Source organism: Tursiops truncatus, chromosome 2 (genome assembly GCF_011762595.2).
Source record: "Tursiops truncatus isolate mTurTru1 chromosome 2, mTurTru1.mat.Y, whole genome shotgun sequence".
NCBI classification, from domain to species: domain Eukaryota; kingdom Metazoa; phylum Chordata; class Mammalia; order Artiodactyla; family Delphinidae; genus Tursiops; species Tursiops truncatus.
The window spans coordinates 85660205-85686011 of NC_047035.1; the positions used below are offsets into that span (position 1 = coordinate 85660205).

Sequence of the window (25807 nt, forward strand, 5' to 3'; positions counted from 1 at the left end):
GTAGAATAATTCCAATTCAGAAATTTGGAAGGAAAAAGAAAATAAGAAAAATCACCATTTTGCAACCCCTGTAGAAACAATGGATCAAGACAATGTACTCAGGACTTTCCTGGTGGCACAGTGATTAAGAATCCACCTGCCAAAGCAGGGGACACAGGTTTGATCCCTGGTCCGGGAAGATCCTACATGCCGCGGAGCAACTAAGCCCATGTGCCACAACTACTGAGCCTGAGCTCTAAAGCCTGCGAGCTGCAACCACTGAAGCCCGTGCACCTAGAGCCCGTGCTCCACAACGAGAGAAGCCACCGTAATGAGAAGCCCGCACACCGCAACAAAGAGTAGCCCCCAGTCTCCGCAACTAGAGAAAGCCCGCACGCAGCAATGGAGACCCAACGCAGCCAAAAATAAATAAATAAATAAATTTATTTTTTAAAAAAGCCTCTGGGTCTAACTACAAGTTCACAGGAAATGTGGAGGATAGAGGAACACATTAAACAACACTGCAAGGATGTGATCAATGAAATCCAGAATGTGAACTATTCTATCAAACTAAGAACTTCACTTCTCAACAAATAAATGGCAAGGCCAAAATTTAAAAGAAAAAAAAAGTAGGGGAGGGGGAACTCTTACATATTAAGAGAGACTTAAGAGAGATGTCAACCAAATGCAATGTCCCTACCATGTGACGTGAAACTTGATTTCAACAACTCAATGGTAAAAGGATATTTTTGAGATAGCGGGAGAAATTAAACACTGGCTGCTAGATTTTATATGGTACTGAGAAATAACTTAATTTCCTTAGGTGTTTTAGACTATAGTGTTTATGTTATTAATAAAGGAGTCCCCTAATGTAAATTATGGACTTTAGTTAATAATAATGTATCAATAATGGTTCACCAATTGTAACAAATGTACTACACTAATGCAAGATGTTATTAATAGAGAAAACTGTAGATGGGGTTTATTAATAGAGGAAACTGTAGAAACTGCTCATTTTTTCTGTAAACCTAAACCAGTTCCAAAAAGTAAAGTCTATTAATTAAAAAAAAGAAACACTGGAACATGGGCTTCCTCTCCAATGAGATTCTCCAATCCATTCTTAAAACTGGTCACCTGAAGAGTTTCCATAGTAATTTCACTTTCTCAATAATGCAGATTTCCCCAAATTTTCCTAATGTTTAACATAAGCTACTTCTCATATCATTTTTTTCTCTTGGTAGGGAATAAGTGACTAAGACTTTCTATATTCCAATAGATATAATTTAATGGATTCACAAAATCATCAACCATCAACAAAGCTCTTACAGGCAAAGTAATGTCTGTCAATTTTTGATATGTTTCCAAAAACCCCTGCCCCAACCTCAACCCTACAGATTTCCTACTGGCCTGTAATTCATAACTCTGAAATAAAGACTATTTTCATTAAAAAATAAAAATGGAGACCTTATCTATTAGATAAAGACCCACACTGAAGTATTTACAGATGATATGATGCCTAGGATTTCTTTTGAAATACTTCAGCAAGCTGGGAAAAAATGTAGGCTATAGATGCAACAAGCCTGGCCAAACACTGATACTTACCGAAGCTGAGTAACGGGTACATGAATGCTCATTATACAATTCTATTTTTATGTATATTTAAGATTTTTCATAATAAAAATTTAGGGGAGAAAAACAAATTTAAGATTTGCCTGTCTCACTGCAGGAGTCTAGACATGTATAAAATTTTGTTAAGATTGGAAAGGAAATCTATCTTTTTAAAAAGTATTGATGGGGTTTCCCTGGTGGCGCAGTGGTTGAGAGTCCGCCTGCCAATGCAGGGGACATGGGTTCGTGCCCCAGTCCGGGAAGACCCCACATGCCGTGGGGCGGCTGGGCCCGTGAGCCATGACCACTGAGCCTGCGCGTCCGGAGCCTGTGCTCCACAACGGGAGAGGCCACAAGTGAGAGGCCTGTGTACCGCAAAAAAAAAAAAAAAAGTATTGATGGTAGGTACTGCAGAATTACTAGCGATCAGATTTGGAATCACAGGACAAAAGGGTTTTTTTTCCCTCTTTTACCAGCACTGCAAATAAAACTTATTTATTAAAATGAAAAAAAAAAAAGAGTGGTACGGTGAGATAGAGTTCAAGAGACCATAAAAATGGAGAAGTAAAGATCGGTAGAATGTCCCTATAAAATATTTATTATGATGGGAGAGAAGAGAGAAAAAAGAATCTAACAGAGTAGGGAGGCAATAACGCTTTGCACAGTGTCAAAGCAAATAAATTGAAAACAAAGATTTGAAGATAGTATAGTCATAAACTGAGCGAAGAAACACAAATAAATGGTTATATAGAGATGTAGCTCTGAACAATGATATTAATAAAGGGAAAAGCTTAATAAGTTTTACAGTTCTATTTAATAAGGAAACTTCAGAGAATAACTGAGTATAGAAGTACTACCTAAGAGGCCTATAGACAAGTGGTCTAGTTGAGCAGTGACTAAAACATTCAGACTCATTTGTAAAACCCACGTATAATTCAGGAGTTTAGCTTGATTCAATAGAGAATTGTAGGATATACATCCAGAATATTTCAGAGAGCTCTGAAAAGAGAGTTATCTCCTATAGTAGCGTGGGGAAGGTCATTCAGAAGGAAAGATGAAAAAAAAAAAAGAAGGAAAGATGAGGTAAAATGCTAAGGCCTTCGCACTTTAGGGCCAATGAGAAAGGAACATACTACTATGAGAGTCATGCACGAGCCGAGGAAATCTAGGATTGTTAAGTACAGGAAAGACTGGGAGAAAACTCAGAACTGAAGGAATCCAGGAAAAGACATTATGAGAATTTTGAATAGGGGGATTGATTTTTAAAAGAAACAAAACTTAGGGTTCAGGCTAAATTCATCATAAAAAAACAAAGAAACAGGGCTTCCCTGGTGGCGCAGTGGTTGAGAGTCCGCCTGCTGATGCAGGGGACACGGGTTCGTGTCCCGGTCCGGGAAGATCCCACAGGCCGCAGAGCAGCTGGGCCCGTGAGCCATGGCCGCTGAGCCTGTGCATCCGGAGCCTGTGCTCCACAACAGGAGAGGCCACAACAGTGAGAGGCCCGTGTACCGCAAAAAAAAAAAAAAACAAAGAAACAAATCCTATACCAGTTATCAAAAATTGAACATCAACTTTAAACCAACCAATCCTATAAAGGGCTAGCCTCTAGTTATATACCTTTTCCTTGCACATTTAGTCTTTTTATTGGGGTCACTGAGTAAGAAAATCATTATGCCAACAGGCAGGCAGAAGCAAGCAGCTCAGCCCCATAAAAATGTTCTCAAAGTGTACAGATTCCAAAGCACCTTCAACAAAAAGAAATTGTGAGGCATAAGTATGCAGAAGGCACAGTCAGAAAGCCAAGAAAAGAAAGTCAAGGGCTGTCCATTGAAATACAGACCAAAAGATTAAAAATCTACTTATTTTGGAAAGTGAAGGGTCCTGAGGAATAGGATGTCACGTGGTAATAAGCAAGAAAGAAAAACATTTTAGGTAATAGTACGAAAGATAAAATAAGAAGGAAAGGACAGACTCAACATCCAGGGATCTCTAATTCACCCATTAAAAGGTACTAAACTGTTCTTCAAGCTTTATCACATACAATGCTAAGTAAACCATGGCCAAAATAGGCAGGAGAACTTACTGAAAGGGCTACAAAGCTATATCCTGCCTCATCTGGAAGCATCTCCTCAGGACCAAGTAGGAGAAAGACAGGTGAAGCAGCACCGTCCAAGCCAAGCTGATGTTGACATACCCTTTACGGACTTAGCTGAAAGTAAAACAGATCTCTTGGGATCCGTGCAAACCACGAAGAGGTAGCTCCAGCTGCACTTGTTTGTGGTCCCTATTTCGCTGAGCTGGAAACAGCTCGAAAGAAATAGGGAAAAAGCAGAAAAGGTGAGAAAAAGAGAACACCATCCTTTTCTCTATCCTTTCTTCTCCAGTCATCCATTTTTTCTAGTAGTGACAATGGGTGCTGATCTATCCACTGTCTTCCTGATTTCCCATGTTTTAGGAAAGCTAAGTTTAGGCTAAAAGTAACTATTAAACAGAACTATAATTTTATTAGCATCATGCTCTAATGAAATGAGCCAACTAGTAGAGAAACTCGGACAATGAGAAAGCTTAAGGCAAAGAGCAATGATTAAAAGAATAGATGTTGCCACAATACATAATACACATTTCACTAACTTATCAGAAACTTATTTACTAGAATTCCAGACATCATCACATCAGCGATTCACAAAGATAGCACATTCACCCTAGAGACTACACAGCCGTGAATTTGAGAGTCCTAAGCTACATAGCATTTTTTTTTTTAGTAAAAGGCGAAAGATTTATTCAATCTGAAGAGAAACCAGAGTATACACAGCATTTTGTCCTTGCTATTTCTACCAACTACAGTTCTTTCTACCAATTATAGCAACTTCCTTTGCTCTCTATGTTAGTACTAAATTCCTTTAGATGCTAATGAATGTCCCATAGCAATATCAAACCTTCTAGAGCTTAACAAGATCATTTAATGTGCTAATCACCACTATTTAATTTTGATTCAGATAAAACAGTTAAATATCAGTAATACCAGATTATGTCATAAACTGAAAATACAAAGATGAATCAAACTAGCCATGTATTCAGGGTTTTAATCACTTGATTGATGTCGGAAAAAAAGTTATTTATGCTTGTGGTAAAACAATAGGGATCCAAGTCATAAAATGGACCTCAAAAATGGTGGCAGGGCCAGAAAGAGTTATTCGATTAAACTGAAGCTAATGAAATCAACATATAACAAATACTATTATTTTTAATCCATCCTTCAGTGTGATTTGAAGGCAGCTTCCTTAATGGGATTAAAGCATGTTTAACATCCAAAAACATAAGTAGAAACAACTCAGAGGTATTCATGTTTGGCTATTTTTTTAAAAAGGCAAGTTTTACCATAACAGACATTATGAAAACACTTTCTAAAGCAGAATGTTTCAGGTTATTCACTCTCTCTCATCCTTGCTCACCATGAAAAGGAATTCCCAAAGTCCAATTACTCTAAGCAATCAGTATTTCTACAACTACTAGTGATAAAATTTCCATAAGAAAAACGTTCAGCATGTTTAAACCAAGCTGACACCAGAATATTCAATTGATAGAGAATGTAATTGAGGTTCACAAAGGTAACAATAAATTATAAACTGTTTGGTATATCATACAAGAAGCTTACCTTGTAGTTTTTTCAATACAGCAACTTCCATTTTCAGAACTTGTTTTGGTTGTTGAGCTGATTCCACCTTCAGTGCAACATTTTCCCTGGTAAGCATGTCCAAGGCATCGTAAATTTCTCCAAAGCCCCCACCCCCAATCTTCCTCAACTGCATGGGAAATAAAATAAGAACACACACACACAAAATTACTAGAAGATTCTAATTAGAAACTAATTCATCTCTTATATTTAGAAAATAATATATAATTTGCCTATCCCTATTTTATGATAAAAGATCTCAACATTGTTAACTAGGCATATGCCAAGAACAAAAACCTAGAAATAATATCAAAATCTTTTCTCACAGTTTTTTGTTTGTTTGTTTCTTTCTTTGTTTTGTGGTACACGGGCCTCTCACTGTTGTGGCCTCTCCCGTTGCGGAGCATAGGCTCCGGACGCGCAGGCTCAGCTGCCATGGCTCACGGGCCCAGCCACTTTGCGGCATGTGGGATCTTCCCAGACCGGGACATGAATCCGTGTCCCCTGCATTGGCAGGCGGACTCTCAACCACTGCGCCACCAGGGAAGCCCTTCTCACAGTTTTGTCCACAAAAAGTACTCAATTTATTTCAGCCACAAACAATTTTAAAATCTGGCCTACAGCCAGCATCAGAAGTATCATAAAAGACTCAATATCTGAAAGCTTCACTTCCCACAAATACCCCTCAACAACCCTATTTATTCTAATTCTAAGGCAATCATTTGAAGACTTTTTAAATCCATAAAATCTTTCTGCCAACTGAAATCTTATCTGGAACCTGATTGAGATATGTATGTGGGGAGGTTGGAGAAGGGATAGGGGCAGCCAGAGCCCAGCCCTCTCAGCACCATTTACCCTCCTTTCTGAGGCACTGAACAGGCTCCACAGAACAGCTCCTGTTCTAAACTATCCCAGTGTTCACTATATATCCATACGCTCAAATAATAGTAAACTCTAATCAAATTAAATATTTTCATCAGGGAATTCCCTGGCAGTCCAGTGGTTGGGGGCTGGTGCTTTCATTGCCATGGCCTGGGGTTCAATCCCTGGTTGGGGAACTAAGACCCTGCAAGCCTCGTGGGACAGATAGATAGATAGATAGATAGATAAATAAATACTTTCATCAAACACTTAATATTCTCCCTAATAAAATGTGTTAGCTTAACTGGGGAATATCGGGATCTTTGAGTATTAAAAGCAAGTTCTATGTTAATTAACTACACTCCAATATAAAATAAAAAGTTTAAAAAAAATAATAAAATAGGGCTTCCCTGGTGGCGTAGCGGTTGAGAGTCCGCCTGCCGATGCAGGGGACACGGGTTCGTGCCCCGGTCCGGGAGGATCCCACATGCCGCGGAGCGGCTGGGCCCGTGAGCCATGGCCGCTGAGCCTGTACGTCCCGGAGCCTGTGCTCCGCAACGGGAGAGGCCACAACAGTGAGAGGCCCGCGTACCGCAAAAGAAAAAACTAATAATAATAATAAAATAAAATAAAAGCAAGTTCTGAAGAGCTAGTGACACTGGAACTGTAGAGCTGTGAGAAACTGGGGTGGGAGGGGGGAGGTGATATACTTCAACCTAGATACAGCATGCCATTAGCCTTCTTCCATTTCCTAAAACTCAGTCTTCTCCTTAGCACGTTATCAAGCAGCCAGGATGTGATATAATGTAGGAAGTCATCACTGGAGGCACAGGGTCCTAAATCTTAACCACCCCAGAGGCCTCACCTCAAGTCCTACTTCTTTCCCCACACGGTCTGTACTGATTTCTGCATCTAGGTTGATTCCTTTATCTCTTCCAAATTTCTATAGGAATTATGTGCTTAATCACTTAATTAATCATTTTACTATAAATACCTCAGGTATGACCTGTATTAATACACTATACAGTGTTTCAACTCATACTGTTTAACTGTCCATTGTCAATGCCCTATCCCCCTACAATGAAACTAATCTTCTTCAAAGAGAGGGCCACTCCTTCTATTTTTTACTTCCCCCATAGCATTTGGCAAAGTGGTAAGTATATAATTATTGCTAAATAACTATTTGCTGCTTTGTATACATGAGCCATAATCCTTCCTTATTCTGGTTTGGTGATGGGAAGAGATACCACGAGAAACTCTGATATGAGTTTGGGACTAAAAAAAGTTCCAGAACTTAATTTCAGTTAAATAAATTCTCTTTTTTGACCCCTGACTGGGACCCAATCATAATAATCTTATGATTATTTATATTTTGTCCATTAAACAAAGACTGTGTAACTCTAAAAAGTCATAAACAGTACTAAAGAGATATCTTTCTAATTATGGACTCTGATGCGAGTTGGCTTCATGTTTTTACCTCACAAAGAACCTTACCAAACAACAGAAGAAAAATTCTAACCTGAAATAAATGATTTTGCTCCTTGGTCTATTCATATAAAATAATTTGAACAATAATAGAGCATGAATTTTTTTTTTATTGAGCTTAACAAAACCCTAAGACATCACCAATGTTTATACGGCAAAGAGACAGAGGTAATTTAGTACGATGGTGATATGCAGACTAGGGAAAGAATAGAGGTAAGACTGTGGCAGACTGTATTTCCTAAAGATGGCCACAAAATAGTGCCCATCCTTTTTGCTCTTCTGTGACTCCGCCACTCCCCCATCAAGAGGCACAGTCCATTTCCCCACCCTCTTAAACCTGGGTGGATCTTGTGACTACTTTAACCAACACTCTCAAGAGCCAGCCACCATGTAAAAAGTGTGTCCATCCTGAGAAGCCATAGCCCTGTAGAGAGGTCCTAGAAAATGGGCCACCAGTTTGGCGGTAAGGGAACTAAGGACCCCAGGCACCAAAGAAGCCATCTGGAAGTGGACCTTCCAATCCCCAAACCTGCTAGTGCCACATGGCTATGAGACAAACCACCCAGGCAAATTCTTCTTAAATTCCTAATCCACAAGACTGTGAGCAAAATAAATGACTGTTTTAAGCCTCTAAGTTTTGATGCAGTTGTTATATAACAATAGATAACCAAAACACCATCCTTAACAATGAGCCTGTGATATTTTACTAAAAATGCCACTATGACTCTCAAATTTGGGGGACATGCTCCATACATTTATTAGCTCTCATTATCAGGACAAAGCAACTATGCCAGACGTAGCTTCATTTGTCACCTTTTGATATGTCTACTGAAGAAAGCCAAACTTCACCACAGCACTTAACACAAAGCTCCCACCAAAGAAACACTCGTGCCTGACTTACATTAAAGATTACCAATTGCTGGAATCTCCCTGCACCAGTCCATGATGATGAAAAGGTTCTTTTCTTATATTTACTCAAGTAAAATTTCAAAGCCTACTGATTTGCCTAATCAGTAAAACACTGTACCATAGAAACAAAATTTTTATTTCTAAAAGAAGAATCTTCTTTTTCCAATCTGTTGATAGACTAAGGAAACTATTAAATAGCTTTGCTAAACCTGCTAATGGAAAAAAACTTTGGTTACCAAAGACTGGATAGCCATAAAATATATTTAAATATATCTAAAACAAAAATAGCTTCTTTCATAGGAGGAAAGATGGCAGATTCCAAGTCTAGGGCAAGGAAGCCATCAAAAGACTATTAGGATCGTGTTAAAAGCACTCAGGAGACAACCTGAAGAATGTCCCCTTAGTCAAATGAGACAATTTGCGCATCAATAAGAATGATAACTAGAATCAATAAAAATGATAACTAATGTGGACTGAAACACATTAAATATGCTTAAATCCATGAATTCTTAATTATATTTTTAAAAATTTCATTGGTCACTTTTATTTATTCATTTATTTATTTGCGGTACGCGGGCCTCTCACTGTTGTGGCCTCTCCCGTTGCGGAGCACAGACTCTGGATGCGCAGGCTCAGCGGCCATGGCTCACGGGCCCAGCCGCTCCGCGGCATGTGGGATCTTCCCGGACCGGGGCACGAACCCATGTCCCCTGCATCGGCAGGTGGACTCTCAACCACTGCACCACCAGGGAAGCCCTCATTGGTCACTTTTAGAAGATGCTAGGGAACCAATTCATTATTTTGAAAACTGGTGAATTAAGAAAAGAATCAAGCATTTATCCTGTATTCCTATTTAAATTGTATCTCAGGGTAGTCAGATAGTTAATGATAGGAAATTTCTCTTCATAGATGTACTTCAACTAATAAATGAAGGAATGATAGACTATCACCAGTCTGCAATCCCTAATGAATTAACAGACCTAGACAATGATGATCAATAGTGCTAACATCACAAAAAATGATGGGCAATAAGACATTATATGCCTCCCACCCAAAGTTCACAATACCCTTTATGAAAAAAGAAATGCCCCTACTTCAATAAACAAACCTGAGGTCAGATCCATTAAGCCTCTCTAAATAACTAACTGTTTACATAAAATACATGGGACAGAGAAACATGTTAACACCACATGGAAGCAATAGAAAAAATCCAAACTGTGCAAAATTCTACAGGCAAATAACCTAGTTTCATTAATAAATAAACTGTAAGGCAAAAAAGAGAGATGAAAAGGAACCTAGAAATTAAACGAAACTTAAGTGATGTAAACCAACTGCAATATCCAGACTTTACTTGGATTTGGTTGATTCAACTGTTAAAAATAATTTACAAAACAATTAGGAAAATGTGAAAGTTGGAAGGATAACTAATGATATTAAGAAATTATTGCTTTTCTAGAAGTGATAATGATATTATGATTATATTTTAAGAAGAAGTCTATCTTTTAGAGATACATACTGAAGTGCATAGAGAGAAATGCTAAGGTAAAATATTTGCTTCAAAATATTCTGGGAGAGAGGTTAAAGAGATGAAACAAGATTGACCATCAGTCTATAACTGTTTAAGCTGGGGCATGGGTACCCGGAGGTTCTTTATAACAGTCTCACTATTTTAATGTATACTTACAATTTTCCTTAATAAAATGTTAAAAAATAAAAAAGGGCAGTTCACTGTACTGTATTTTTTTTTCAACTGTTCTTTCCCTAAGTATACTTTTATTTACCTTACTCAATAGTAGCTATCAGAGGACTTCCCTGGTGGTGCAGTGGTTAAGAATCCACCTGCCAGTGCAGGGGACACAGGTTTGACCCCTGGTCCGGGAAGATCCCACAAGCTGTGGAGCAACTAAGCCCATGCGCCACAACTACTGAGCCGGCACTCTATAGCCTGAGATCCACGTCTACTGAGCCCGTGTGCCACAACTACTGAAGCCCGCGCACCTAGAGCCCATGCTCTGCAACAAGACAAGCCACCGCAATGAGAAGCCCGTGCAGCGCAACGAAGAGTAGCTCCCACTCGCCGCAACTAGAGAAAGCCCTCCTGCGGCAACAAAGACCCAACACAGCCAAAAATAAATAAATGAATAAATAAATTTTTTAAAAAATAGTAGCTATCAGAGTTTAGGAAAATTTACTCCTATAAGCAGCAAGAATAAGAATTAGGGCATAAACAGAACCTAATCATAGGAAAAGAACCAAAAATAACTGCTTTAGGCATATAAGCAATATATGTATTATTTCCTAATGAAATGGTTTTATCAAGATACCAAAAGTTACCCGCTCATATGTATGCAGCCCCTCCCCCCCCACCCCTCTCTCTCCCTGATGTATACTCACTACTTTCCATCTTTCTTTGACCAGGATTCCAACACTGAGGATATCCGGCTGCTCGCCTCCTCCACTCATTGCAATTCACTGATGTGATAGAATGGCTACACAGGCATCCAGCTCCCAAGGGTGGTTTCCATTTAACCTGAAACAAAAGAAACACAGCAGCATATCAGGACTAACTAATTAACATAAACATTCCAGCACCAAGTAACACTACTAATCCTATACATTAATTAGGTTGCTTTGCTGGAAAGAGGGGAAAACCCCCACAAACTCAGTTCTAAAATCTGTTTAGTACATGTAAAAAAAAAGTACTTATCTTTCCATTACAGATGTCCAGTGAAATAGCCACACATTAAAGAAGCATTATATTATAACACAAATATAATTTACAATAACTGAGATTGCTAGACCTCAGGACAAGCATGGTGTCAATGGCAGTTGACACAGACTACTATCCTTAGTCCAACACACTGCTAAGAAAAAAAAAATTGTACCTAATTTACAACAGCTTACAGTTTAATAGGTTGCAACTAAGAGCTTAACATCACCAGAGCTAATATAATTTTAATGTTACAAAATGCATTTAAAGTGCATAGGAAATAAACATGAGCCACAGAAAAGGTCTGTTGATCAAACCCAATACAATGATATTGTAAGAAAAAAGGATAACAACATGAACAACATATCTGTAGAAAATGAAGATACTGCAGAAAAATATGGCCTAAAGGAGATAATGCTGTAACCTAATTACAGAACAAACTAAAGGAAAGTAAGAAAAAGAAGATTTAAAAGAACATAAATCATAATTAGAAAACCTTATAAATGAGAGACCTAGGCAACAGAAAGACATAAAAAGAAATCGGAGCAAATTCAGAAAAGGAACAGAAATTAAAGGAAAAGAAATGAAGATTCAAGTAGAAGAGACATGAGCGAAAACAACATAAAATTAAGGGAGAAAAAATAAAGGGAAAAATGAAAAAAATTAAAAAGAAATTTAGAAATTAAAAGTGATAAAAGACAAAGTAAATATAAAATACATATTATAAAAGGCTGCCAATAAAAACCCCAAAGCTATGAGATGGAACAAATATTAGCCACTATAATTCAAGAATTTCTGGAAATTAAAAAAGGACTAAACCTGCAGGTTAAAATGGTATACTACATATCTGGGAAAACAACTCAGAAGAAGGTTAATGCCAAAACACAGTCTAGTAAAGCTACTGAATTTTAAAGGGAAAAAAATTTCACTGGACGTATGTGCAGAAAAGTCCAAATTATACATAAGGGGAAAAAAAATCAGACTGGGAACAGACATTGGCACAAACAGCTTACTGCATATTTAAGTATCCAGGGAAATGTGAGCCAAGCGTGTTCTATCAAGCCAAAGTAACCTTCAAGGCTAAAGGAAACAGTTATGAACACACAGAACTCAAAGAATATTGTTCCCAAGAAATGCCCCTAGGAATCAACTACGTAACAAGTATCAGACAATCAAATTATGATAGAAAATTTGGCATGAGGATTGGCCTGAAAAGGCTTAAAAGCAATGATAACTCAGTAGCAATGAGAACCCCTGCCTCCAGATTGTGAAGTCTAAACATCATATGCCACTAAAAGAAATAAGAGCTCCTTGAAGAAATGGCTTATTCCTGGTCTGGCACAGGAAATTATGCACAATGAACTTGGGGCATCTTGTCAAATCAGAAAGCAAAAATGTTAACAGTACTACTACTAACATGCCAAAAGGAATTCAGAGATAAGTGAAAGAATTCTCATTTGCCAAGGATGAAACAATTTGAGCAGATACAAGAATGGTGACTGCAGTGATTGAAAAACATCAAAAACATAAACGGACTTCCCTGGTGGTGCAGTGGTTAAGAATCCACCTGCCAAAGAAGGGGACACGGGTTCAAGCCCTGGCCTGGGAAGATCCCACATGCCATGGAGCAACTAAGCCCATGCGCCACAACTACTGAGCCTGCGCTCTAGAGCCCACAAGACACAACTACTGAGCCCGCGTGCCATAACTACTGAAGCCTGTGCACCTAGAGCCTGTGCTCCACAACAAGAGAGCCCGTGCTCCACAACAAGAGAGTCCACTGCACTGAGAAGGCCATGCACTGCAATGAAGAGTAGCCCCCGCTCGCCGCAACTAGACAAAGCCCACGCACAGCAATGAAGACCCAACGCAGCCAAAAATAAATAAATAAAAATAAATTTATAAAAAATAAATTAATTTAAAAAATAAACACTCATGAGTTCATAATGACACTCAAAAAAGAAAAAAGAATTTTGGAGGTTGCTAAGGCACAACTCATTATTCTGAAAATTGTCAAATAAATAGAAAGAATCAAGCATTTATCCTGCCTTTCTGACGTGAACAGTATTTCGGGGAAATCAAAGAGATGATGAAGGCAACTTTTTCCTTAGAGAATAGTCACAGCTAATAAGTGCAGAAGAAATTATAGAATTCGAAAATCACCATTTTCCAATCCCTGGTTAAATAATGAATCTAGGCAATGACCATCAATAGCTGCTAAAACCATAAGGTAAAAAGTGGATGGAGAACTTTAATATGGAAGGATCAAGTTGAACTCAATGATCAACGTTAACATCACTAAAAGGTAGAACAATGAAACATGAAGTGCTTCCTGACAGATGCAACAAAATTTTCTCAGTACCACCTATGAAGTCTCTTGCCTTAAAACAAACAAAACACCTCTAAATCTAATCAAGCTTCTAGATTTAATTATATGTTTATAAAAATAAGGGGGATCAAAGTACATGTTAAATGACAACATGAAGATACAATGAGCTAAATCCGTGATTATGGAGATCCTAAAGAACAAAATGACCCATATAAATGACAAAATGACCCAAGACAAATGGCATGTAAAATAAAAAAGCTTTACACTGCACATTATAAGAAACAAGATATGTATCAACCTAAGGCAGCAACTAGCAATCAGATAAAATTAAGCAAGTACTGGGTAAGGCATAATTGGTAATTTTGTAGGGTGTAATAATAGTAGTGTAGTTATGTTTATAAAGTCTTTCTCTGTAAGAGATACATAAACTACTAATGTACAAAGTGATAAAAGGTCTTAGATTTGCCTTAAAGCACTCTAAGGGGAAAAAGAGTTATTGTTTTGGGGGTAGAAGATCAAATGAGGTAAGAATGACAGAATTTTTATAATTTTTGTATGATGGGTATATGTAAATCCATTATACTGTTTCTAGGCATAACTGCAATATTCTACATTAAAAGTAAAAAACAAGAGATGCATAGATTAAAAAGATCTAGAGTTTGTTTTAACAAATGGGGCTGGGACAAGTAAATATCCACATGCAAAAGAACGAATTTGTACCCCTACCTAACATCATACACAAAAATTAACTCGAAATGGATCAAAGACCTAAATGTAAAAGCTAAAACTATAAAAGTCTTAAAAGAAATCACAGTCATAAATCTTCACTGACCTTGGATTAAGCAATGATTTCTTAGGTATGACACCTAAAGCACAGCAAACCAAAGAAAATGATAAATTGGACTCTGTCAAAATTTTTTAAATTTTATATGCTAAAAGACAACCTATGAAATTGGGGAAAATAATTGCAAACTATATATCTGATACGTGGTTAATACCCAGAACAGATAAAGAATAATTCAACAAAACAAAAATCAAATAATTCAATTTAAAAATGGGCAAACAGCCTGAATAAACAGTCCTCCAAAGAAGATATACAAATAGCCAAAAAGCACATGAAAAAAATGCTCAAAATCTAGAGAACGACAAATCAAAACCATCTGAAAAATCACCTCATACCCACTAGGATGGCTACTATTAAAAGAAGAAAATAATAAGTGCTGACAAGGATGTGGAGAAACTGGAACTCTTGTACACTGTGCATGGGGATATAAAATGATGCAGTCACTATGAAAAACAGTATGGCAGTTGCTAAAAAAATTAAACAATCAATTGCCATATGATTCAGCAATTCCACTTCTGGGTATATACCCTCAAAAACTGAAAGCAAGAACTCAGACAAATATATTTGTACACTCAAGACCACAGCAGCGTTCTTCACAATAGCCAAAAGGTGGAAGCAGCCCACACGTCCATCTGCAGTTGAACAGATAAAGAAAATGTGGAATATACACACAATGGAATATTATTCAGCCTTTAAAAAGGAAATCCCATCACGTGCTACAACATGAATGAACCTGGCTGAGTGATAAAGCCAGTCACAAAATGACAAATACTCTTTATGATTCTATTTATATGAGCTATCCAGAGCAGTCAAAATCATGGAAACAGAAAGAAGAATTGTGGTTACTAGAGGCAGGAGGGGGGAGGGGGAAGGGGGCATTGTTTTTCAATTGGTATAGAATTTTAGTTTTGCAAGATGAAAAAGTTCTAGAAATCTGTTTTGAAACAATGTGAATATACTTAACACTACTGACTGTATACTTAAAAATGATTAAGATGGTAAATTTTATGTTATGTGTTCTTTATCACAGTAAAAAAAAAAAAAAAGTATGGGCCCCATGGAGGAGAATATGGTAATATTCAGCATAATAAAATAATTTATATTTAAACTCTAATCCAGCAATTCCACTTCAAGGAACCTATTCCAAAGGTACAATGGCAAAAACATGTGAAATGACTTCTTCACAAGCCTTTTCACTATAACATTATTTATAATTACAAAAGGCTAGGGAAAAAACTAACAGTCACTCAATAGGGGATTGGTTGAACGTAAAATGATTCACTTATGTAACAGAGTACTAGTCCAGGAATTAGAGATATATTGACACAGAGTGATTTTCAGGATATATTGTTAAGTGAAAAAAAATAAGATGCAGTGACGTGTTTAAAGCATACTACTTTTCTGTAAAAGGAAGGTAAATGTTAAGTATATTAACATATTTGCTTTTATTATTTTAAAAAAAGGAAAAGCCAAAAAGTGATGAAAACGATAGCAGAGATCAATAAATTTTTTTCAGTAAAGGGCCAAATAATAAATATTTCAGTCTTTATAAGCTACATAATCTCTGTCATGCCTACTCAGCTCTGCCATTTTAAAATAAAAGAAGACATAGACAATACATAAACAAAAGAGTATGTGTTCCAACAAAAATTTACTTACAAAAAGAGATGGGTGGCCAAATTTGGCCTGCAGACTATTGCTTGCCAACCTTTGCCCAAAAGAAAGGAGGAAACAGGATGGAGGGGATAAGGATAAAAGTCAGACTTCTAAGAATATATCTTGTGATATAGTTTTCATTTTGGAACAAAAATCATTGTTTTACATACAAGAAAAAAAACTCCTAGGGCTTCCCTGGTGGCGCAGTGGTTGAGAGTCCGCCTGTCGATGCAGGGGACGCAGGTTCGTGCCCCGGTCCAGGAAGATCCCACATGCCGCGGAGCGGCTGGGCCTGTGAGCCATGGCCGCTGAGCCTGCGCATCCGCAGCCTGTGCTCCGCAACGGGAGAGGCCACAACAGCGAGAGGCCTGCGTACCGCAAAAAAAAAAAAAAAAAAAAATCAAAACAAAACAAAACAAAAAACTCCTATACTCCAAATTCAGGAAAGGACCATAGCAACAAAGTAATCATCAGAACTAGCTTCAAACTCATCCCAGTCTATCAATGACAGCTTCATATTAGCGACCACACTTCAGAAAGTCAACCAGTCAGTAACAGCCACAGTCCATAGCCACATCTGTTTATCAAAAATTCAACTACTTCCTAAACACTCCCACTTCACCAATCCCTGAACTCTAAGCTTCACAACTCTCCCCTGAATGGAGACCAATAAATTTAGCGTTTTGTTGACACTGAGTGGTGACCTCTTCCTTCAAGACAATTAAAAGACAAAATAAATTTTAAAAAAGATACTAAAAATGAAAGGAGTACAATCTCTAAAAATCTAAAACAAACTGAAACCAAGAACCCACTGCATACCAAGTATGTGACATTATCACACAGAAAATAATTCAAGTGGCTTTAAAATACAGTATTTTGATTGTATACCCCTAGTGGGATATAGCTTAAGGAATAAAAGAACAACAAAGAAATCTTAAAACTTCATTTAGTAGTTTTGTCATTAGAAATAATATCAATTCTGTTATTTAAAAACTATTATAGGTATACTGCAAGACACAGCAAATAAGTGATTATATTAAATCACTAAGAGTCAACATTTTCAGTATAAAGAGATACAAATATAAAAGTCAAAGAGGTCAAGTAAAAATCCTGAAATCTGACATTGAAGAAAACATGAAAAAAATATGATCTTTATTTAAACACGTATTTCACAAGCCTAACCATCGAGAAGTCCTAGAAGCAATGCAGCCCAATAGATTAAGCATCTCTAGTATCCAAACTGAAAGTTCCAAATACCATTTCCCTCAAAAAAAGAAAAGCTCCTTGGAAAAATGGCTATTTCTAAAACTGGGGCAGGAAATATAAAAGATGAGCCTAGAATCTTGCTGTGCTTGAAAGCAGGGAATATACCAAAGACTTGGGACAGATCCAGGGTTTATGGGGCCTGGAATTTATATTAAGTGAGGCCTCTATCTTAAAAATCTTACTTTTGCAAATTTTACATATGACCAATTACTAAAACTTTGCTCCCAAAGCTTTGAAAGAAGCCAATGGAAATAAAGAACCCTGAAGTTTAAGCTTCATTATCCTCATGGTGAATCCAACTTTGTTCAAGATAATGGAGTCAAGTCAAAAGGACACAGGAGCTAAGTGGAACGGGCTCACAATGGTTTGAAGTGAGAAAATTGACATCTAAAGAATAATGAGGGAGTTCCCAGGTGGTCTAGTGGTTAGGATTCGGCACTTTCACTGCCGTGGCCCAGGTTCAATCCCTGGTCAGGGAACTGAGATCTGGTAAGCCATGAGTCATGGCCAAAATTAAAAATAAATAAATAAGGAAATTAAAATAAAAGGATAATGACTGCAATAACTGAAACACATGAAATATATAATAACCCATAAATTCATAATGATATTCAAAAACAATTCAGTAGACACTACAAACAATTGCTAGTGTACTAATTCATTATTCTGAATATAAATAAAAGGAAAATAAGTCAAGCATTTACCCTGCCTTTCCTGTAGTAGTAACTGTATTTCAAAGAAACCAAATAGTTGATAGTCACAGAATTAAAAATTCACCATTCTGCAACACCTAATGAAATAATGTAGGCAGTGGTTATGAATGGCTGACAAAACTCTTAGGTGAAAGGTTGGTTGATTTAGAACTTAATAATGAATGAATGAAACCGGTAATACTTACACTTACAGATTACATTTAGCATCACTAAAAGATATGACATTGAACAGCATACCACTAACTTTGAGAACTGAACTAAGGCTTAGACTCACTGTCCAGGTGCCAGACTTACCACCACTGGTATACATCTGGGACAGATCTGAGTATTATTTCAAAGGCTTTAAAAACCGAACTAATATTAAAAACAAAATACCTGGAAGGCTACTTAGAATGTGCAACCTCAACACAACTAGGTGGTCAAATTTTTAAAATATCAACATTCTCTGCAGAATTTAAATAAGACTCAAGTCTCATAATTTTTTAAATAACAAGGACACAATCCAAAACTACCAAATATACAAAGAACCAGGAAAATCTCAACTTACATGTGAAAGGACAAATCAGCAGATGTAAATGCCAAGATGACAGAGATCTGGGACTTATCAAAGACATTAAAGCAGCTACTATAAAAATGCTCCAAGAAGTGAAGGAATAAATAGAAAGATATATAAAGTCCTAGAAATGAACAGAAAGATAAAGTCTCAGTAAAGATATAGAAGACATAAACAACAATTTTAGAAGGGAAAAATAACAGAAAATTTTAAATGTTACTAGAGTCAACAGAAGAATGGAAGTGTCAGAAGAGTCAGTAAACTTGAAGATAAATATACAGAAATTAAAAAAACAGAAAATAATTTTATAAATGAACACAGACCCCAGGGACCAGCAGGACAATATCAAAAATTCTAACATTCAACTCATCACAGTCATGTCAAGAGAGGAAAAAGTGTAGGGCAGGAAAAATATTTTTAAAATAATGGCTAAAACATCTCAAGTTTTGCAAAAGACATAAAACAATTGATTGAAGAACCTTAATTAACAGGACATGCACAAAAAAAATCCATTCACAAACACATCATAACCAAACTGTTGAAAATTAAACACAAAGAAAAACTCTTAAGAACAGCCAGAGAAAAATGATACATTACTTACTGGGGACAATAATTCAATTGACTGTGACTTTCTCATTATAAACCATGGAGGTCAGCAAGAAACAGAAAAACATTTTTAAAGTACTGAAAGTAAAGCACTGTCAACCAGAATTCTGTACCCAGAGAAAACATCCTTGAGGGATAAGGACAATCTCAGAGAAAAGAAAATTATGTATTGTAAGCAGAGCTGCTGTATGGTAAATTACCAAAGAAATTTCTTCTGAGAAAAAGGAAATTATAACAGAGGGAAACTTGGAATAACAGGAATGAATGAAGAACAACAGAAATCTAGGTAAACATAATAGACTAACCTCCTCTTGACTTTTTCAAAATATGCTTGCAAGTTAAGAGCAAAAATTATAACACTATCTGAAAGGATTTCCAATGTATATAGATATAACTCATAAGATAACTACAAAAAAAAGCTAGAATGGTAAAGAGACCTATATGATGGTTATTAGGCTTTTGCATTCTACCTGAAGTGGTGATATAATAATTCTAGTAGACTGTGAAAAATTAAGTAGGTATATTGTAAACACTAGAGCAACCATTCAAAAAAAACTATACAGGGACTTCTCTGGTGGTCCACTGGTTAAGACTCCGCACTCCCAATGCAGGGGGCCCAGGTTCAATCCCTCGTCAGGGAACTAGATCTCACATGCCCCAACTAAAGATCCCGCTTGCCACAACGAAGAACCAGCATGACACAATGAAGATCCTACGGCTGTAACTAAGACCGAACACAGCCAAATAAATAAATAATTCTTTAAAAAACTATACAAAAAAGATATAATAAAAAGCAAAAAACAGGAAATAAAGTGGAATACCAAGACATGTTAAGATAATCCAAAAGAAGCTAAGAAAGGAGAAACAGGAGAACAAAAACAGAGCGCATCAACATAAAACAAATAATAAAATGGTTGGCCTAAATCCAAATATATCTGTAATCACTTTAAATATAAACGGCCTAAACACACCACTGAAAGAGAGAGATCATGAAGATGAGTTATGCTTTCTATAAGAAACTCACTTCAAAAATAATGGGATACGTAGGTTAAAAACAAAGGTATGCTCACTTCTGCTCCAGTTCTCTTTACCCTCCTAAACAGTTCAATCCTAACACATAAGCATGCATCACCAAAATGTTGGTGACATTTTTGTAGCCTGGCAGAAGAGATTAATTTACAGATATTTCACTTCAAAGCATACTGAATGTGACTTCATATTAAGGCAGCATTAGGTACAACATGGTAATACATCATTAACTTTATTTTTTAAATATTTTTAAAACATCTTTATTGGAGTGTAATTGCTTTACAATGGTGTGTTAGTTTCTGCTTTATAACAAAGTGAATCAGCTATACATATACATATATCCCCATATCTCCTCCTTCTTGTGTCTCCCTCCCACCCTCCCTATCCCACCCCTCTAGGTGGTTACAAAGCACCAAGCTTATCTCCCTGTGCTACGCGGCTGCTTCCCACTACCTATCTATTTTACATTTGGTAGTGTATATATGTCCATGCCACTCTCTCACTTCGCCCCAGCTTACCCTTCCAACTCCCTGTGTCCTCAAGTCCATTCGCTACATCTGTGTCTTTATTCCTTTCCTGCCCCTAGGTTCTTCAGAACCCTTCTTTTTTTTTTTTTTAGGTACCATATATATGTATTAGCACGTGGTATTTGTTTTTCTTTCTGATTCACTTCACTCTGTATGACAGACACTAGGTTCATCCACCTCACTACAAATAACTCAATTTTGTTTCTTTATATACATCATTAACTTTAAACTCTTATTAAAAAGTAATTTACCAGTTTCCAGAATTTCCAGTACAGGACCTCCTGAACAGAGAGCCGTTGTTCAAATATAATTCAGTGTGAGTGACAAAGTAGAATTTAGAAGTAAGGATGTCTATTTCATATTCAACTGTTTATTAAATCTTTAAATTCTTGCCTGTCAGTCTACATTGCTTTTTATTATTATACTTCAGTTTCTTTGAGAACTTCTGAGTTTCATGTGTTTTGCTTTTATTATATAAATATCATTATAAATAAACTTATTCATGAATTTAAAAAGCAAAGGAATAGGAAAAGGTATACCACATAAAGCTGGAGTACCTATACAAATCTTCCTCGATTTCTGATGGATGGGGTTACACCTCATCATTAAGTTGAAAATATCTAAGCTGAAAATGCATTTAAAACACCTGATGTACCACTGGAACCAAGATGGCGGAGTAGAAGAACATGCTCTCACTCCCTCTTGTGAGAACATCAGAATCACAACTAGCTGCTGGACAATCATCGACAGGAAGACACTGGAACTAACCAAAAAGATACCCCACATCCAAAGACAAAGGAGAAGCCACAATGAGATGGTAGGAGGGGCACAATCACACCGAAATCAAATCCCATAACTGCTGGGTGAGTGACTCACAGACTGGAAAACACTTATACCACAGAAGTCCACCCACTGGAGTGAAGGTTCTGAGCCCCACGTCAGGCTTCCCAACCTGGGGGTCTGGCAATGGGAGAAGGAATTCCTAGAGAATCAGACTTTGAAGGATAGTGGGATTTGATTGCAGGACTTCGACAGGACTAGGGGAAACAGACTTCAGTCTTGGAGGGCACCCACAAAGTAGTGTGTGCACTGGGACCCAGGGGAAGGAGCAGTGACCCCATAGGAGACCGAACCAGACCTACCTGCTAGTGTTGGGGGGTCTCCTGCAGAGGCGGGGGGTGGCTGTGGCTCACCATGGGGACAAGAACACTAGCAGCAAAGTTCTAGTAAGTACTCCTTGGCGTGAGCCCTACCAGAGTCTGCCATTAGCCCCACCAAAGAGCCCAGGTAGGCTCCAGTGTTGGGTTGCCTCAGGGCAAACAACCAAGAGGGAGGGAACCCAGCCCCACCCAACAACAGTCAAGCAGATTAAAGTTTTACTAAGCTCTGCCCACCAGAGCAACACCCAGCTCTACCAACCACCAGTCCCTCCCATCAGGAAACCTGCACAAGCCTCTTAGATAGCCTCATCCACCAGAGGGCAGACAGAAGAAGCAAGAAGAATACAATCCTGCAGCCTGTGGAACAAAAACCACATTCACAGAAAGATACACAAGATGAAAAGGCAGAGGGCTATGTACCAGATGAAGGAACAAGATAAAACCCCAGAAAAACAACTAAATGAAGTGGAGATAGGCAACCTTCCAGAAAAAGAATTCAGAATAATGATAGTGAAGAGGATCCAGGACCTTGGAAAAAGAATGGAGGCAAAGATCAAGAAGATGCAAGAAATGTTTAACAAAGACCTGGAAGAATTAAAGAACAAACAAACAGAGATGAACAAATACAATAACTGAAATGAAAACTACACTAGAAGAAATCAATAGCAGAATAACTGAGGCAGAAGAACGGATAAGTGACCTGGAACACAGAGTGGTGGAATTCACTGCTGCAGAACAGAATAAAGAAAAAAGAATGAAAAGAAATGAAGACAGCCTAAGAGACCTCTGGGACAACATTAAATGCAACAACATTCGAATTATAGGGGTCCCAGAGGGAGAAGAGAGAGAGAAAGGACCAGAGAAAATATTTGAAGAGATTATAGTTGAAAACTTCCCTAACATGGGAAAGGAAAGAGCCACCCAAGTCCAGGAAGAGCAGCGAGTCCCATACAGGATAAACCCAAGGAGAAACACGCCAAGACACATAGTAATCAAATTGGCAAAAATTAAAGACAAAGAAAAATTATTGAAAGCAGCAAGGGAAAAAACAACAAATAACATACAAGGGAACTCCCATAAGGTTAACAGCTGATTTCTCAGCAGAAACTCTACAAGCCAGAAGGGAGTGGCATGATATACTTAAAGTGATGAAAGGGAAGAAGCTACAACCAAGATTACTCTACCTGACTCAAAAAAGATGTTAAAAAAAAAAAGAAAAAGAAAAAGATTACTTTACCCGGCAAGGATCTCCTTCAGATTCAATGGAGAAATCAAAAGCTTTACAGACAAGCAAAAGCTAAGAGAATTAAGAACCACCAAACCAGCTCTACAACAAATGCTAAAGGAACTTCTCTAAGTGAGAAACACAAGAGAAGAAAACGACCTACAAAAACAAACCCAAAACAATTACGAAAATGTTCACAGGAACATACATATCAATAATTACCTTACATGTGAATGGATTAAATGCTCCAACCAATAGACACAGGCTTGCTGAATGGATACAAAAACAAGACCCATATATATGCTGTCTACAAGAGACCCACTTCAGACCTAGGGACACATACAGACTGAAAGTGAGGGGATGGAAAAAGATATTCCATGCAAATGGAAATCAAAAGAAAGCTGGAGGAGCAATACTCGTATCAGATAAAATAGACTTTAAAATAAAGAATGTTACAAGAGACAACGAAGGACACTACATAATGATCAAGGGATCTATCTATATATATATAAATATATATGCACCCAACATAGGAGCACCTGAATACATAAGGCAACTGCTAACAGCTCTAAAAGAGGAAATCGACAGTAACACAATAATAGCGGGGGACTCTTAACACCTCACTTACACAAAGGACAGACCATCCAAAATGAAAATAAATAAGGAAACAGAAGCTTTAAATGACACAACAGACCGGATAGATTTAATTGATATTTATAGGACATTCCATCCAAAAACAGCAGATTACACTTTCTTCTCAAGTGCGCACGGAACATTCTCCAGGATAGATCACATCTTGGGGCACAAATCAAGCCTCAGTAAATTTAAGAAAATTGAAATCATATCAAGCATCTTTTCTGACCACAACGCTATGAGATTAGAAATGAATTACAGAGGAAACAAACGTAAAAAACACAAACACATGGAGGCTAAACACTACGTTACTAAATAACCAAGAGATCATTGAATAAATCAAAGAGGAAATCAAAAAATACCTAGAGACAAATGACAACAGACACCGCAGAAACACAAAGCATCCTAAGAGACTACTACAAGCAACTCTATGCCAATAAAATTGACAACCTGGAAGAAATGGACAAATTCTTAGAAAGGTATAACCTTCCAAGACTGAACCAGGAAGAAATAGAAAATATGAACAGACCAATCACAAGTAATTAAATTGAAACTGTGATTAAAAATCTTCCAACAAACAAAAGTCCAGGGCCCTGGTGGCGCAGTGGTTGAGAGTCCGCCTGCCGATGCAGGGGACACGGGTTCGTGCCCCGGTCCGGGAAGATCCCACGTGTCACGGAGCGGCTGGGCCCGTGAGCCATGGCCGCTGAGCCTGCGCGTCCAGAGCCTGTGCTCCGCAACGGCAGAGGCCACAGAAGTGAGAGGTCCGCGTACCGCAAAAAAAAAAAAAAATCAATTCATAAAATTCATCAGATTAACAGTCTAAAAAAGAAAACTACATGACCTATCATTTGATGCAGGAGAAGCACTTGACAAAATTCAACAGTCATTCATGATATAAACTCTCAGCAAACTAAGAGTAGAAGGGCATTTTCTCAACCTGATAAAGGGCATATAAAAAACAAAAAAAGCTGCTCAAACTGATCAACAGATTTAACAACATTCCAAATGAAATTCAAGCAAAAGGCGTTAAATAGACAAGCTGATTCTAAAATTTATGTGAAAAGGCAAAGGAACCAAAATACCTAAAACAGTTTTGAAAAATAGTAATAAAGTTGGAGGAATCACACTACATGATTTTAAGACTTACTACTATATAGTGACAGTAATCAAGCCCTTGTGCTATTGGCAAAGGCTTATTAGTCATACTACAGGTAAATGAAATAGAGTCCATAAATAGATCCACACAAATATGGCCAATTAAATTTTTAGCTTTTTAAAAATGTAAATATAATCCACATACCATCATTTTAAAGTATACAATTCAGTGGTTTGTAGTATATTCACAAGGCTGTGTATTCACCACCACTATCCAATTCCAGAACTTTTTCACCATCCAAAAAAGAAACCCCATACTTATTAGCTGTCACTCTCTATTCCCTCCTTTCCCTGGTCCCTGGCAACCACTAGTCTATTTTCTGTCTCTATAGCTTTGCCTATTCTAGGCCAAGTGATATTTGACAAAGACGCAAAGGCCATTCAACACAGAAGAGACAATTTCCAACAAAGTGCTGGAACAACTGTACATCTGTATGTAAAAAAATGAACCTCAATCTAAACCTCAAACCTTATATACAAAACTTAACTCACAATGCATCACAGATCTAAATGTAGAATACAAAACATTTAGAAATAAACTGGTAAGCAAATCTTTCTGCAAAGGATTTTGGACATGATACTTAAAGCACATTTTATAAAAGAAAAAAAAAACTGATAAACTGAACTTTACCAAAATTGAAAACTTTTACTCTGTGAAAGACACTGTTAAGAAAATGAAAAGACAAACTACATACTGGAAGAAAATGTTTGCAAATCATAATATCCAACCAAGGGCTTGTATCAAAATATATAGAGAACACTTAAATTTCAACTGTAAGAAAACAAATGACCCAATTTGAAACTAAGCAAAAGACAGACACTTCACGAAAGAGGTTATACTGATTGCAAATAAATACATGAAAAGATGTTTGACATCACTTGC

At 37.3% G+C, this 25807-nt stretch overlaps 1 protein-coding gene across 4 annotated transcripts in view; it reads right to left on the reverse strand.

Annotated features, from left to right (window-relative positions):
* TTBK2 (tau tubulin kinase 2) overlaps window positions 1-25807 on the reverse strand; it is a 144936-nt gene that overhangs the window by 99330 nt on the left and 19799 nt on the right. For 3 of the 4 annotated variants that reach the window (XM_019935369.3, XM_073800833.1, XM_073800834.1), the window contains exons 2-3: window positions 10910-11045; window positions 5243-5390 (exon numbers count right to left, since the gene is read on the reverse strand). In XM_019935369.3, coding sequence (XP_019790928.1) covers window positions 5243-5390; window positions 10910-10978 — 217 coding nt within the window. In that variant the 5' untranslated portion in view covers window positions 10979-11045. Of the gene's footprint in view, window positions 1-5242; window positions 5391-10909; window positions 11046-25807 lie in introns of those variants that run through there. The other variant, XM_033851561.2, reaches the window with a different exon arrangement.